General features: G+C 37.2%; 1 protein-coding gene across 5 annotated transcripts in view; it reads right to left on the bottom strand.

Moving 5' to 3' along the window:
- The window catches only part of LOC107743925 (thyroid hormone receptor beta-like), a 120381-nt gene that overhangs the window by 11313 nt on the left and 92926 nt on the right, over positions 1–16142 (bottom strand). For 2 of the 5 annotated variants that reach the window (XM_016557376.1, XM_016557377.1), the window contains exons 1-4: positions 5024–5543; positions 2821–2921; positions 2061–2208; positions 469–674 (exon numbers count right to left, since the gene is read on the bottom strand). In XM_016557376.1, coding sequence (XP_016412862.1) covers positions 469–674; positions 2061–2208; positions 2821–2921; positions 5024–5360 — 792 coding nt within the window. In that variant the 5' untranslated portion in view covers positions 5361–5543. Of the gene's footprint in view, positions 1–468; positions 675–2060; positions 2209–2820; positions 2922–5023; positions 5544–16142 lie in introns of those variants that run through there. The other 3 variants (XM_016557379.1, XM_016557378.1, XM_016557375.1) reach the window with 2 other exon arrangements.

Genomic DNA, 16142 nt, shown 5'->3' with positions numbered 1-16142 from the left:
CATGGAAACCCACAGCGGTGTTAAAAGAGTCCTCAAACAGAACTTCAATCTGTAGAGGAGAGTCCGATTCAAGAGAACACAAGAACAATTAGAAACTGGGTTAGAGAAAGACAGAGAGAAGAAGATCAGAAGAGACAAAACAAACATGAGATAACAGTTTTGGTTTAGGAAACAGAGCTTGAGAAAAGAAGGACAAAGGTGTTCCGTTAAAGTTAGTGCTGCTGCCTTTGCGGTAGAGACTCCAGCGTCCATCTAACACTCCCCACTCTACAAGGAGATACAAAAACATAGACATATTAACATTGGGAACAGCGGTGAGGAAGGGCTTGGGAATTGTGTGGGAAGGGTTGGGGAATCTAGGGTTGTGGTAGGGTAAAACAAAAAACAGAATCCCACCCAAAACAAAGAAACATCCTAAAACACAAGAAACATCGCTGCGATGCGCTCGTCAGGCAAGGGACCTCTCACCAGGAATTTGCGCTTCTGCTTCCAGTGGTTGCCTTGGGCGTTTGTGGCCATATGGGCCTCGGTGACGCCCCGGATGAGCTCCCACTCCTCCTGCGTGGGCTCGGGTCGCTCCCACACAGTCTTCTGCAGCTCCTCGCGCCGCCGCCGCTCGCGGTTGTCCTCGATCAGCTTCCGCTTGGCCAGACGCTTGCTGTCATCCAACACCACTGGAGGAACAACAACAGCAACACACAAAAGCTAAAAGTTTCGAATTAAACGCACAATGGGAATATCGTGAAAAACATTTGCGAATACAGCACCGTTTCCATCTAGTGAGTTGAAGAGAACAAAATCGTCACTTCCTGATTAACTTGCGCTAAATATCACGAAGAAAAATTAAATTAGCTGCAGTAGGAGAAGGCACTGCATATAATAATTTTTGAATACAATAAATTACGAGCAGAGGCGGACAGTAGTGAAGTTTTTTTTTTTGTTATTTTGATGGGCTTTTATGCCTTTTTGTAGTGAAGTATTTTTACTTTACTCAAGTAAATAAAAAAATAAAAAAGTAGTTTATCAGAGTGTTTTTCTTTGGAAAACTTTACTTCACTACATTCCAAAGCATAATGCCGTACTTTTTACTGCACTACATTTCATAACTAAAAGTTGTTGTTTGTTTTACCTTTAATACTTAAGAACATTAAAAATGTAGTACTTACTTGTACTCAAGTAAATCTTTGAATTACTTTTACTTGAGTAAATGAAAGAAAGTAATAGATTTCTAATGTAATTAAGTATTAAATTATATTTAATATGAAACGTAGTGCAGTAAAAAAGTACAATATTATGCTTTGGAATGTTGTGAAGTAAAGTTTTCTGAAGAAAAACACTCAAAGTGATAAAGTACTTTTAAAGCAGAGTAAAAACACTTCACTACTGTCCGCCTCTGATTACGAGACGAAACGCGGTCATGTTTTCTTATTTTCGGAGCCTGCTGTTTGGAAACGCAGTTCTGGGTGTTAATTAGAATGAAGCACTTTGACGGAATTTTAGAATGACGAAACTAGCATTTCAAATGCTTTTTTCAGAATCAGAATCAGAATGAGCTTTATTGCCAGGTATGTTTACATATACGAGGAATATGTTTTAGTGACAGAAGCTCCACAGTGCGACAGAATGACAGTGACAAGACAATACACAGATAATAAAAAGAATAATATACAAATATACAAAACAGACAATGTGCAAAAACACAATATACAAAATAGACAATTTAGTATGTACAGGTATGTTAGGTGCAAATTTGAAATGTAATGCATTTTTGGTGCGCATTAAGGAATTTATTCGGTAAAAGTGTTTTCGTCGTAGTTATCGGATAAGAAATTTATCCGACTTAGTTAGGCGCATAAGTTTTTTATGCACATTTTTTGAATTTATGCACATCTTGGCGTTTCCATCCAGCATTTTTTACACGGTATCCCAAATTGTGCATAAAAATAGGTGGACGGAAACATAGTGTCTGTCTGTTTATCTACCAATCAAACACAAAATCAACTTTCTGGCCGCTGCCGAGACTGTAAAGTGCCTGTATTTGCAGAAAGTGTGCTACTCACAGTCTGTTGCCATGCCGACAGCGACGCATTTCTTGAAGCGACATTCTTGGCACTGGTTGCGCGTGACTTTGTCAATGACGCACTTGCCCTCGTACTTGCATGCGTATGTCGGGTTCAAGTTCTTCTGAATTGTGCGTCGAAAAAAACCCTTTAAAAACAAGAATTCATTTAATTGCTAAGCATGAACCTTCCTAGAAATATCATAACGGAGTAGTTCAAACAGAGTGTGATACATGTGGCGTGTAATTAATGTAATAAATAGTGTACTTAATGCACTTTTAATAAACACTTTTATCCAGTGTACTGTTTTCATATGAAGGAATCTTCCGTATTGATTTTTAACAGACGTTTTTTTTTTATTATGCATTGCATTGTGTTGTGTTTTAGGGTTTAGGAAATATCTGTAAGTTTAACAGAAAATTACCAGTGCATTTTTCGGTTACACTTTATTTCGATAGTCCACTTTAGACATTCTATTAACTATAAGTAACTTTGTAACTACATGTCAACTACATGTCAACTAATTCTCAGAGTAGACTGTTAGGGTAGGTTTAGGGTTAGTAGAATGTTGACAAAGAAAGTGTTAGAAGATATTAAGCAGACAGTCTACTAATACTCTACTAACTGCTAGTTGACATGTAGTTGCAAAGTTACTTACTGTTAATAGAATGTCTAAAGTGGACTATCGAAATAAAGTGTTACCCATTTTTCTACAGATTTTTTTTCTTGCAGTGTGCTTTTCTATAGCTGAAACACTCACTTTGCAGCCCTCACAGGTAATGCAGCGGTAATGATAACCAGTCGCTTTGTCCCCACACACAACACACAGCTCATCCTTGTCCAGGTAACTTGGTATGTACCCTATAAGAAGTTACAGGTACAGTCAGAAACACATTACAATAAAATAAGCAAATTTAACCTGAAAATATCTGCATGAGAACTAATAAAATTGTTTGCAAAGTTTTAAAACTACACAAAAACTCAAGATACTCTAAATTTACCATCAAACAGGAAAATGATTCAATTATAACCGCTACATTTAGAAAGTGTGACTAAAACTAAGAGTCTGTGCAAATAAAGAAAAGTATAGGAGAAAATAGAGCAATGTGAGAAAGATGAGAACTAAAAAATAAAGGAAAAAAGATCATTTTAGCCGAATGCTTTTATATTGGGACAGAAACACAAGGAAATACAAGTTTTAAGGCACACATAAGTTTAGGCAGCTTGCAGCAGCTCACAAATCAATCTGATCAATGAGTCTTTGGTGGAGGTCAGAGGACATGAGCTCAAACCTTCTGTTCCTCTGTCTGTGTCCTTACAAATCAATACAACACACAATACCCCAAACCTCCATCCTACACTGAAAATCAATACAATACACAATGTAGCTCCACGAGTAGGTCTTTAAAAGAGCACAGTCTCTTCAAGTTCAGTCCAGAAGACAGCAGCTTCACTATACTGTAATAAAAGCTTTTCCAATACATACTAACAGTGTTGGGGGTAACACATTACAAGTAACACGAGTTACGAAACCAGATTACTATTTTCAAGTTACTAGTAAAGAAACACATTCACAAGAAAACATCTGAGTTACTATTTCAAATAAGTTTTGCCTTTGTTTTCTCATGTATTGACTGACACATGGCTCTCCTGTCCACATGTTGAGAGAAATCGGGAGTTAGTGCAGAGGCCTTAGACTAGATCTAGACTAAATGTGAACATGCATTTACTAATCTCAAGCACACACAAACAGATTCAGTATTCCTCTAAATAAATAGAAACAGTGAAATGCTAACTCTGAATGTGATGCAAACCTGCAATAATCTAATATGTTAAATGACACCAATATCCTTTTTGGATTTAATCCAATTACGCTAAACAAAGTCTTCGATTATCCAATTCAACCATACTAATGAGCAAAATTGACTTTAGACAACCACAAAATAATCCCAGCCCAGATAAAAAGTATAAAAAGTAGCCCCCATAAAAAGTAACTTACTAAGTAACACATTTTTTGTGGAGAAACGTAATATTGTAATGCATTACTTTTAAAAGCAACTTTCCCCAACACTGCTTGCTAACACTGATTTATATTTCTGAGTGGCACAAATGAAGGCTATAACAGAGAACACAGACATAAAATGGCAGCAAAAACTATTCAGACTCTTAAGCCACACTTAAAAATTGTTGCATATAATTGCACTAGAATGAAGTTATCAAAGCAAGTGTCAAGCCAAGTTGTTCAGTTTCAAATAAAATCACAGTGTTTTCAACAATGTTACTGATAGTTTTAATGCGATGAACTAAACATGTGGTTAGACCATCTGACGAAAACTGGCTTCACACATCCCCTACAAAAACAAATCACCATGTCTTTGAAAAATGTCTCGGACAAATGAAGTTAGTCCTGAGAAAAGCTCCTTCAGCTTGTCTTCAGTATCGACTGCAGTGACACATTTGCAAAGCATCCACTGCTGTACATCTCATCAATCCCCAAACATCAGACAATAAAACACTACATTTAAAGTTGTAAATCGAAATGAAGAGTTCATTTGCAAAAACAGATAACTCCGTTTTTAACCATTTTCAAAAAACACGCCTTTTCATTGTGCATTCCAATTAATCTCAATCAAACTGCAGTTGGCTTATTTTGATTAGGTTAAAAACAACTAAAAAATACAGCTTACCAACACAATAAAACATGCTTTTTGAAAATGGTAAAAAAAACTGAGTTATCTGTTTTTGCAAATAAACTCTTCAAATCTTACTTAATCCGATCTCACATTTAAACACAGAACTTACTGACTATAATTGCTGAGTACATTATTTTTGGACTGAGATATTAGACTATTACACATGTAACAGAGGCAAACCACCTAAAAACATGCCAATTATAAGCTCAAGAAAAGACAAAACTCTGGCACCCAACAGCACCTCTATGCTTCTCCTAGAGCTTGCGATACCTTTCCTGTGTGGCCCCTGCATCCACTGCATCTGAGAGAAGTCTGGCCTGCCGTCGGAGTAGTAGTCTGGTTGGTGGTAGTGAGTGAGAGGCACGTCCATGGAGCACAACTCGCTCTTGAACACAGGGTTGCCCCCAGTGAACGGCCACCCATAGGGCTGGCTGGGCGGCCAGGCCTGCTCCATGCTGGGAGGATGGTGGTGTAACGGCTGCGGCTCACAGCGAGCGAAACCGGGCCCTTCTCCAGCGTACATGCAGTACTCACCTCCGGGAGGCCCCGCATATCCCCCGCTCACACCGTGGCCTATGTCATACATGTCTGACATGCAGTAATTCATTACGAAAATCTTCAAAGGCACAACCACACACACACACACACAAAAATATTAAAAATCTGAAGGTAATGCGACAGAAATGTCTGAGCTCAATGCACTTGAGCAGAATGCGATCGGCGGTCGCATTGGCGACATGAAGTCGTGAAGCAAACTGCGTGAAAATTGCCTGGAGGACACCGGCTCTTATATATGGAGAATCCACCCGCCCCACTCGCCCCTCGCCCTGCCAAATTGGGTGGAAGATTTCTGAGCACGCTCTCTAATCTGACACCGGACAAATCCAAGAGGTTGAACAGCCGGGGGACACATCCTCGGACGGAAGGCCGTCATACATGTGCATGACGCACCTTCAAACAGATCAGACCATGCTAATGTCGCCATCAGACCCAGCCTGGCTAAAACGATGAGATTACAATCACAATCCCAAAAAGCTGAAGTTTATTGATTTCAGATATGAGGTGCTTCAAGCGCTGGTCTTAAGCTGTGATCAGTCATATTGATTGTCATTTGGCCTAATCCTAAATGGAGTGACTCGTGAGGGTTTCAGACATAGGCGGCATTTACTGATGCATAACTTCATGCAAATGACCATGCAATTAATAAAATGTGGCCTGCCATCAGTCCATTTACTGTCCTATAGAAAAACACACTTTTATACATGCACACTAAGATGTCTGCAGAATCAGAATGCATTACCACAGAAGATGTTATTGTTTATACAAACAAACAAAATGTGCTGATAGTTGTGCACTTACAAATGGAAGTATACTAGAAGACCACTGTATGCCTGCCATTTATCTACATATTTTGGTTACACTTTATTTTAAGGTGTCCTGGTTACAGTGTAGTTATACATTTAAGTACTGAGTAATATTAATTAACTACATGTACTTACTATATGAGTAGGGCTAGGTTTAGGGTTACTTGCATGTAATTATGCATAAATAAAGTGTTACCATTTATTGTTATTATAATAGTAAGTACATGTGACGTGTAACAAGGACACCTTAAAATAAAGTGTTACCCATATTTTTCATCTGAAAAAATTAGGAGTAACACTTTACAGTAAGGTTCCATTTGTTAACTATATTTAATGCATTAATTAACATTAACTGACAATAAGCAATGCATTACAGTATTTATTTTTATTTGATAAAGTTAGTTAATAAAAATACAACTGTTCATTAGCACAGGTCCACCGAATAACATTAATAAGATACAACTTTTGATTTTAATAATGTATTAGTAAATGTTAAAATAAAGATTAATAAATGCTTTAGAAGTATTTTTCAGTGTTAATGTTAACTAATGTAGTTAACTAATGTTAACAAATGGAACCTTATTGTAAAGTGTTACCAAATTAGGACAACGTTCTTTTGTAATCTAAACTGTAATACAAATGCAACGTCTATATAACCTTAAATAAATACAAGTAACATTGAAACGTATTATGAAATAACTGTCACCACACATTTTATTCAGCCAGCAATACAATTTATTTTTTACTCTCCCTCGCTTCAGTCACTGTCTACATACTGAAGTTTCAGTAAAAATACTGAAGTCACTAAAAAATAAATCTTCAGGAATATACAATAAAACAGTGCCTGAGATCAAACGAACTCTGTGGTGGAAACTGGGCTATGAGGCTGAGAGTTAAGACAGCCAAAGTGAGCCGCAGGTAACAGCTGTTTTTAGCAAGGGCTCCTGAGGCAAAGCCCCTCCACAACACAGCCTGATACCAGTTTAACTTTTTGATGAGGTGACCATCTCACATAAGCCTAATCTTCACAGGGATTTCATAAAGACTTCAACCGCCAAAAACAACATTCAGACACATTAGCACACATCTGAACAATCTGTCTCTGCTCTGTGCTTCAACAAACAAACAAACAAAAAAACCCAACCTCCAAATATTTACAAGATATATTTTCAGTATATGTGATTTATACTATGATATAGAATACCACAAAACACATCTAAGAAATCGTTTTCAGATTAGGAATCTTTAAAAGCTGGTAACACTTTAGTATAGGGAACAATTCTCACTATTAACAAGCTGCTTATTAGCATGCCTATTGTTAACATATCAGCTGTTTATTAGTGCTTATAAAGCACATGTTCTGCATGACCATATTCTACACCCCTAATCCTAAACTTAACAACTACCTTACTAACTATTAATAAGCAGCAAATTAGAGGAGTTTATTGAGGCAAAAGTCATAGTTAATGGTTTGTTAATACCGAGAATTGGACCATCAATGCTTTATTGATTTGCTTAATTATTATTTTTAGGCGCAAATGGTTAAAGTGCTCTAGATCATGATAGGTGAACTGCATTAAACATCTAGCGTTCTGGATTAGAGCCTGTGCCCTTTGACAGCCCTTCGCCACTTTGGCCATTTCCACCTAATTGCATACGCTCATTATCCAACTGTAAAGGATTTCTATGCCCAGTAATTAAAATATCCAGGACTGGTGATGTTCTTGACATTGCAGATGTTACCCCTCAACATCCAAACCCAATACATCAGAACAGGTTTAAAACAAACACATACTGTTACTTTGGACTGCAGTTAACATAACGTAAAATCTTACAGAAGAAGAAAAATGACAAACTTACCAAAAATAACTCAACCTAGATTTAAGGAAGAAACGTCCTCTCACAGTCCCAACCGCAGCCTCCTCAAAACCTCCTCAAAAAGATGACTGATCCATCACAGACCACTGGAGATCCCAAAGTTACCCAATAATCAACAACACCTCCGTAACCCTACCGCTCACTCTCTGAGTCTCAGTACACGGTTCGCTGGTTTATGTAGGAACTGTGTGTTCAGTTTGTCAGGTCTGAGTGATTATGCACCGACTAGCGTGTTTTCCACCAATTTATTCCCTCCGGGATCGATCACTTGAGGTCCCGGGGTTCAAGGCTGGTCATGTTGAGTTTTCGGATGGTGGCCCTCACAGCACTGGGGATAGGGCCTGGGTTGACATGGCTTCCTGAGCCAGATGTCCCCAGCGTTACCTGAGCAGAGAGCTTCGCTGAGGCCACCTTCAACACACGGCCAGGGTGACCTGAGGGAAAGACCAAAACAATACGCTCTCATCCCTACAAGACTCGCCGGTGACTCCCAACAGCACAAAGACAAAAGACCCACAGCGAGGGACTCGTGATGACTCGATGTGATTTACAAGAGAAGCCACGCTACAAGCTGTCATGGCAAGAGGCCTTGATCAATACTATTAGTGATCTAGACATAACTGATCAATATGGTCACTGATCTAGACATAATTCAGCCACTGTTCAGAGCAAATCATTGTTAATGGTTTGTTAATAGCGAGAATTGGACCTAAAAATAAAGTGTGGCCAATACATGTATTGCCACAACAATAAGCTCTTTTCCAAATCTCAGCTGAGATTTGTCTTCCTAGACAGCATTTTAAGGCATAACAAGCACATTTTCAGCATTAGGACTGTTTCAAAATGAGGCTGCCTTATGAGTTACCTCATATTACCCTAAATCTTAAGCAGCGCTGCATGTATACTTTAATCTCTAATGATTAGAGCTTGTCACATTGAGTTAATTACAGAGCAATTTTGCAATAAATAAATAATTAAACAAAAAATCACACTGTTTCGCCAAAAATTTGTCTGATCTTATTATCCATCTTTTTCCTACGCTTTGCGCAAATTATGGGCGTAACAAACAATCAGCAAAAGGTTCGCTCTTTGAACGCAATAATAAGCATTTTCAAAAACTGGGTGCAATGAGGTGACATTATTTTACTCACCCTTCAACCATCGATCATTAAAAGGAAATTTGAAAGTGTAAACGCATTAACAGATTACTTTCACTAACATATCACGAATAACTCCTAAAGATCCTATCCGCAGCAAAATTGCGGATGTGTGAAATATCATTATAGTAATATATGTCTGTATTTCCTAACAATTACATTTTGCAGCATCCGTGTGAAAACAAACCTGGAAAGAGACGTGAGGATTTGGGGAGAAAAAAGAAAGCTTCTTAGTGCATTCCAGGGAATCATTCATGGTTTATATTGTAAATTCAATCGGGAGAGCAGACCAAGAATGCACAGTACATATTGTCTTTTTTTCATTTACCTATACAGCGGAATACAAAGGAAACATGAAAATAATCAGGAGGAAAATAATGCATTCTATAGATATCGTTGTTATATCACGTCACATTAATATACAGGTAAAGTTATTCTCCACACTTCTGAAAACAGAAAATTAATGAAAATTTACAGCCCATTCAGTCAAAATGATGGATAAGGATTATATGTGTAGCGCAATCTTATGATTTGAAATGATTTGTTGCAGTCTTTTTGAGTGGAACTTCCCCAAAACTGGAAGTGTCTCCCATTATTTAAAAAGCAGTCGGTTCGTTAGGAAAAAGGTGGATGGTCTTACATGTGCTAATGCCACAGGCTTGCTCGCTCTGTCAACCACATTATTTATTGTAAGAATGTTTAAATAACAGCCGCTTCCAGTTATATTAGTGATACAAAAAAATTTATTATGCTCACATCAGTTTTATAATTTTAAGCGTACTGAGCGCATATAGTTTTGCACTTAGCAGGCAGACATATGAATTACAACAGATTCATCACACACACCGATGCTCCGGCCTACGATTGCTCTTAAGAACCTGTTCACACCGCCAGCGACACACAGCGACAGAGCGACATAATCCCATTCATTTTCAATGGAGAGCTGGCGACTTCCGGCGACACGAGCGACAGTGACCATTGGCGACGGAATGTGGGCGTGTCAAGCGATGCGAGTCAAGCGACAAAAGTTCAGAATTCTTCAACTTTATGCAAATAAGCAGCGACACTAAAAGCATCAGTCCTCAAGCCTGTCTCAGTGGCATCCACAAGCTTTGATACAGATTAAGATACACTCTTAAAAATAAAGGTGCTTCAAGATGCCATAGAAGAACCTTTTTGTCTAAATGGTTCCATAAAGAACCTTTAACTGTTTCACAAAAGGTTCTTTGTGGCAAAAGAAGGTTCTTCAGATTATAAAAAGGTAAGAAAGAGATGGTTCTTTGACTGAATGGTTCTTTGTGGAACCAAAACTGGTTCTTCGATGGCATCGCTGTGAAGAACCTTTCAAGCACCTTTATTTTCAAGAGTGTAGTTTGACTCGGCACACACAGACTTAACCAAGGATAAATTACACAGTTATGAAATACTTTCCATATAAGTTAATCAAGTGATGTTTTCTAAATATCCTCTCTAATGAGCTCCATAAAGGCAATCAAATCCTCCAACCCAACTCAACCAAACAAATCTATTGCACTAATAGCTGCAATTCAGATGAGTTTCAACCATGCAGAGTTGATCAAGTTTGACTGCACTGCAAAACCTGCAGGACCCAGTTGAATTTAAAACAGAATTAGTCTTACCAAAGAAATATGCATCTACAGCCATATGTCACACATTGTTGGAAACAATACTTTGTCAACAAGGCGATGATCCTTGCAAGCAGGGGTTTAGGAGAAAAACTGAAAATGACACTTAGTGTCAAAAGGGTTGCCACCCCTGCTTAACTCCTAACCCTAAAGACCAGCAGGGCTGTGAACAGGGCAGGACGGAGGATTAGGAGGTTAATTAGAGGGTCAGAAGTAATCTCGATCTCACAGGATCAATAGAACGCTAACCAGATGCAGATATGTGGACAAGAACCTGAGTGAACTGGTTGACAGCATCTGGGATCTGCCATCTAGCAATACCAGGCAAAATGGGTTCAAGTATAGTCACATTTATTTACATACAGCTTTACATAATACAGATAGTTTCAAAACCACTTCACAGCAGTACATAGGATAATAACCCCATTAACATGGTAAAATGAATCAATTACAAAACAAATTCTTGTAAAGTTCAAATTTAGCTTTCATCCGAGAAGCTGAGCTGATAATACCACTGAATGTGAATTGTCTTTTAAACCCCATTTCTGCAGAGAAAAGCCATGATTCTTGGGAAATGAAAAAGGACTGTCTTTGGGACCAGAATTAGAAAACACTTGTCAGCCAGATGCCTGCGGCAGATTTCAGGTTTCTAAAATTTGCATATCACTAAAAGAGGTTCAGGTTTGGGTGTCTGTAACTTGTCGACTCTCTTCAGATCGGTCTGCCAAAAACATCAGGATTGTAGTTCTGGTACTATGAAAAGGTTCCCGCGGTGCGAAAGGCCCTTATCTTTGGGTGCAAAAGTGCTTTCTGTTCGACCTATAAATAAATCTGGGTAACACTTTATTTTACAGTGTCCTTGTTACACATATTGCATGCACTTACTATTATAACAACTATACATTATGCATAATCACATGCAAGTAACCCTAAGCCAAACCCTAACCATATGTAGTTAATTAATATTACTCAGTACTTAAATGTATTACACTGTAACACGGACACCTTAAAATAAAGTAAAACTTAAAGTCTGACACAAAATTTCAGGACTGGTAATATTTCTAAAGAATCTAATTACATGATATCCAAATAAATTCAATCACATCTATCAACATTTGAACACATGAATGGAGATCCTTTAGAGACACATTACAAATTTACGCATTACAAAAGCACTGAATGGACAAAGGGTGGCTTTACAAATCAATATAAAGTTCTATTTTATTTAATTCCCATAACATTGACCATCATCCTATTTTACTAGTTTATCAGTCTTACACCTGCGACCATCTGTATACATAAGGTTGCTATGTTAAGAACGTCTCGGTTACGTATGGTAACCCTCGTTCCATGTGCATTGGCTCGTTTAGTTTACACTCGAAGTAGATTGGTCTCTCTAAGCGAGATCCCCAATTTCGTCGGTCATCCGACGTGACGTTGAGAGTAACCGACTGAAAGGGAACTTAGGAACTATTTCGATCAATTAGAAGTCAGCCAAGGGGTCATCAGTCTTGCGTTTTTCAAAGCATTTAAAAAAAAGTATAACCAAAATCAGATGACACTCTTGTAAGACTAGTCTAAGCAGTTTATGCAACCAGCCACTGTTTATACACAAAGCCTTCCTGTATTTTATCTGTGATTATTTTTTATTGGTCAACGTATGTGCAGACTGACTGAAAGACGATGTTGAGTGTTCAGGGAAAAGAGATTTCAGCAGATTTCTTCTGATTCATTATGTTGTGATATTGTTTTTAAAAAAAGTATCGAATTAAAGGATTAAAGACACAAAGCCTCGTTAGGGACATCATTTTCCATAAGCACGAAATACAAATGTGACATTGTCAGCGGAAGCCAAAACAAGCGACTGCGGTTATATTATTAGATTATACCCGAGTCGTCATGAGTTGGAAGAGACGGCTGATTCTGGGAATTCTTGTTAGCGAACACAAACAGCATCTCGTCAACAAAGCAACCCAAAGATAGAGCACACAAACAACACGCTACAAAAAACATCTATTGCATGAGCTTTCTTTGCTGCAGTGCATCATGCAATTTACCCTGATCACACCAACATTCAAACATGCTCCATGCAGAACATCTGACAAGCGATCATGCACAGAAAAGACGGGCTGGGCAGAAGCCTTTCAGACCGATGTGTCAGAGCTAAAGCAGGATCAGCTCCACATGCTCGACATTACACATCTGATGCAACAAAACGATTGGAAAAGATGATGAATGACAACACAAAACAGATGCCCTTGTTTTTCAAACTGATGCCGCATCTGAACACAAAGCTGCTAATTTACTAGCACTATATTTCAATGCAAAAACCTGCATCTTACCAGCTACCAACCCACAACCTAATTTAAGCAGCTGCTATTAGTAATGCTTTAGCTCTATACAAAGAGAATTGAAATGAAAGTCAATGCCATTCTTGCTCAAGTCTTGCTCAAACTCTCAGTAAAAGCAACAGTAATAGTGATGAACAGCGATGTAAACGCCACTAATCAGAAGACGTGTGCTGGTTTATTTCTTTGCATTGACAGGATGGAGTTCATAGTGACACACGTTGACCTTAACATGGTCTGACGCTCTTCACAATAATGGCACACAAACACAAAGGCCGTTATCACGCTGAAGCGGGAGGATGTGTCACTCTCAATTAGTGTTGGCGGGACGGCAGAGGCTCCGTCCCGAGAGGCCCATCATGCAACAGATGTCCGGCGAACAGCATCATGATATCATGCATATCACGCTCGTGCTCACACACACACACACACACACACACACACACAATCACACTCACACTCACACTCACACACACTCACTCACTCACACTCACGCGCACACACACACAGAGACAAACTTAACCTCTGATAAACTAGTTAGGAAGAAATTAGAATTTTCAAAATCCAAACCATGGTCCATACAATGAAAATTAATTGATTAAAAACAGGTTTACATAGCGAGAGATATGCTGCTGTTCAGGGGCAAAGTTCAGGGTTGATAAGATTTTTTTTATGTTCTGAAAGAAGTTCGTTATGTTCACCAAGGCTGCAATTATTTGATTAGAAATACAGTAAAACAGCACATTGTTGAATGCTAAGATGTTTTCTATGTAAATATATATTAAAAAAAGTAATTTATTTCTGTGATCAAAGCTGAATTTTCAGCATCATTACTCCAGTCTTCAGTGTCACATGATCCTTCAGAAATCATTTTAATATGCTGATTTGCTATACTCGCAAAACATTTCTGATTATTAGTTGTGCTGCTTCATATTTTTTTGGAACCTGTGATACTTTTTTCAGGATTATTTGATGAATAAAAAGTTAAAAAGAACAGCACTTATTCAAAATATAAATATTTTCTAACAATATAAATCTTTGCTATCACTTCTTAACAATTTAACACATCCTTGCTGAATAAAAGTTGTAATTTCTTTCAAAAAAAGAAAGAATAAAAATGTATGTACTGTATATGTTTATAGCGTATATAAAAAATGTATAGTGTGTATATTGTTAGAAAAGATTTCTATTTTAAATAAATGCTCTTCTTTTTAACTTTTTATTCATCAAAGAATCCTGAAAAAAAAGTATCACAGGTTCCAAAAAATATGAAGCAGCAACAGTTTCAACACTGATAATAAATCAGCATATTAGAATGATTTCTGAAGATCATGTGACACTGAAGACTGGAGTAATGATGCTGAAAATACAGCTGCGCATCACAGGAATAAATTAAATTTTAATGTATATTCAAATAGAAAAATGCTATTTTACATCATAATAATATTTCACAATATTAAATTTTTTCCTGTATTTTTAATCAAATAATTGCAGCTTTGATGAGCAGAAGAAACTCCTTTAAAAACATAAAAAATCGTTCTGATCCCAAACTTTTGACCGGTAGTGTATATACATACACATACATACATATATATAAAAAAAATCATATATAGGATTTTTTTGATAAAAAGAATGCTCAAACTAATAGCACTTATTTAAAATTGATTTTTTTTTTGTAAGAATGTACTTGCTGTTACTTTTGATGACTTCAGTATCCTGGCTAAATGAAATTATCAATGTCTGTTTTTATTTTTTTATTTTACTGTGTATGTTAGTAGTTTTGAATTTGTCTAGATATTTTTTTCTTTTTTATATTTTTATATTGTTTTTACCAAAACATCTACTTGATCAAAAATACAATAATATTTATAGTGTTGTATAGTGTTTAAAATAAATGTTTTCTACTATATATAGTTTTTTTTTTAATTGTGATGACAAATCTTAATTTTTTGAAGCCATTACTCGTACTGTATAAGCAGTGGTTTCAGCGTTTAAATGGTCACAGAAAACATGCAAATTGGAGTAAAGAAGAGACTGTTTTATTCTTACCTTCATAGTCAATTGAAAAGTCCATTCAGAAAAAAAGTGATATTACAGTCGGCAATATATAATATGAAGGATCGCAGTGCTAGAGCCGTTATGTAAACAGGCTGCAAGCTGCATTTGTCCAATCAATGACACTGACAAATATGCACGATCATGAACCCAGGGGTTAGGATTATGTACAGTGTGAAACTCCAGCTTATGAATACCAGGATTAATTGACTGCACACATGTATTCTGTAAAGCACTTTGTGAACAGTTTTTAAAAAGGTGCTATATCAATAAAGCTTTACTTACTATTGGTCACTGTCAGTGACTGTTTTGGACTTGCAGCTGGGCTGCAATATGCTTTTACTGCCCCTAGAGGAAGACTGAAAAGTGCAGTATATTGGATAAATAAGAATGAAACAATGATTTCCAGACTAATGTAGGCCTGCAGCTTCATTCTGGATCATGAATGAAGTGTTGCTCAATGATTTAACACTGTCATCAGTGTTAGAAAGCAAGTTACAAGTCACTGCACAAGGGGCTCAGGAAAGAAGCTAGTTCTCAGAAAAGCCTATAAGTAGTATTTGTTTGGAGATGCAACTTGTTTTCATATTTTTTTTATTGATGCAATAAAATACAGATTTTTTTGTGACTTAAGTGTCCAGATACTGTAGTTTTTTTATTTAAAATATCTGACATCAAAACATTGAATCTAACAAACATCTTGTTTGAAAAGTTTGCTTGTGCTGTCCTTAAAAATAAATGAGACTTGCCTTGTTGATACTGTAGATAAGTATCTAAATGCTTTCAGCGGCCACTATAGAGCAGCATGGTGAACATTAGTATTTTAGAAAGCACAAAGCACAGGCTATTGTTTTGCACTAATACAGGCCACTAGGAAAACTGCTCCAGTATCAGCTTCTATTATAACTTTGGCAAAGAGCAGACAGTTATGATGAACACCC

Source organism: Sinocyclocheilus rhinocerous, unplaced genomic scaffold, assembly GCF_001515625.1.
Source record: "Sinocyclocheilus rhinocerous isolate Xijiao unplaced genomic scaffold, SAMN03320098_v1.1 scaffold437, whole genome shotgun sequence".
NCBI lineage: Eukaryota > Metazoa > Chordata > Actinopteri > Cypriniformes > Cyprinidae > Sinocyclocheilus > Sinocyclocheilus rhinocerous.
This window is presented reverse-complemented; position numbering and strand designations above follow the sequence as displayed.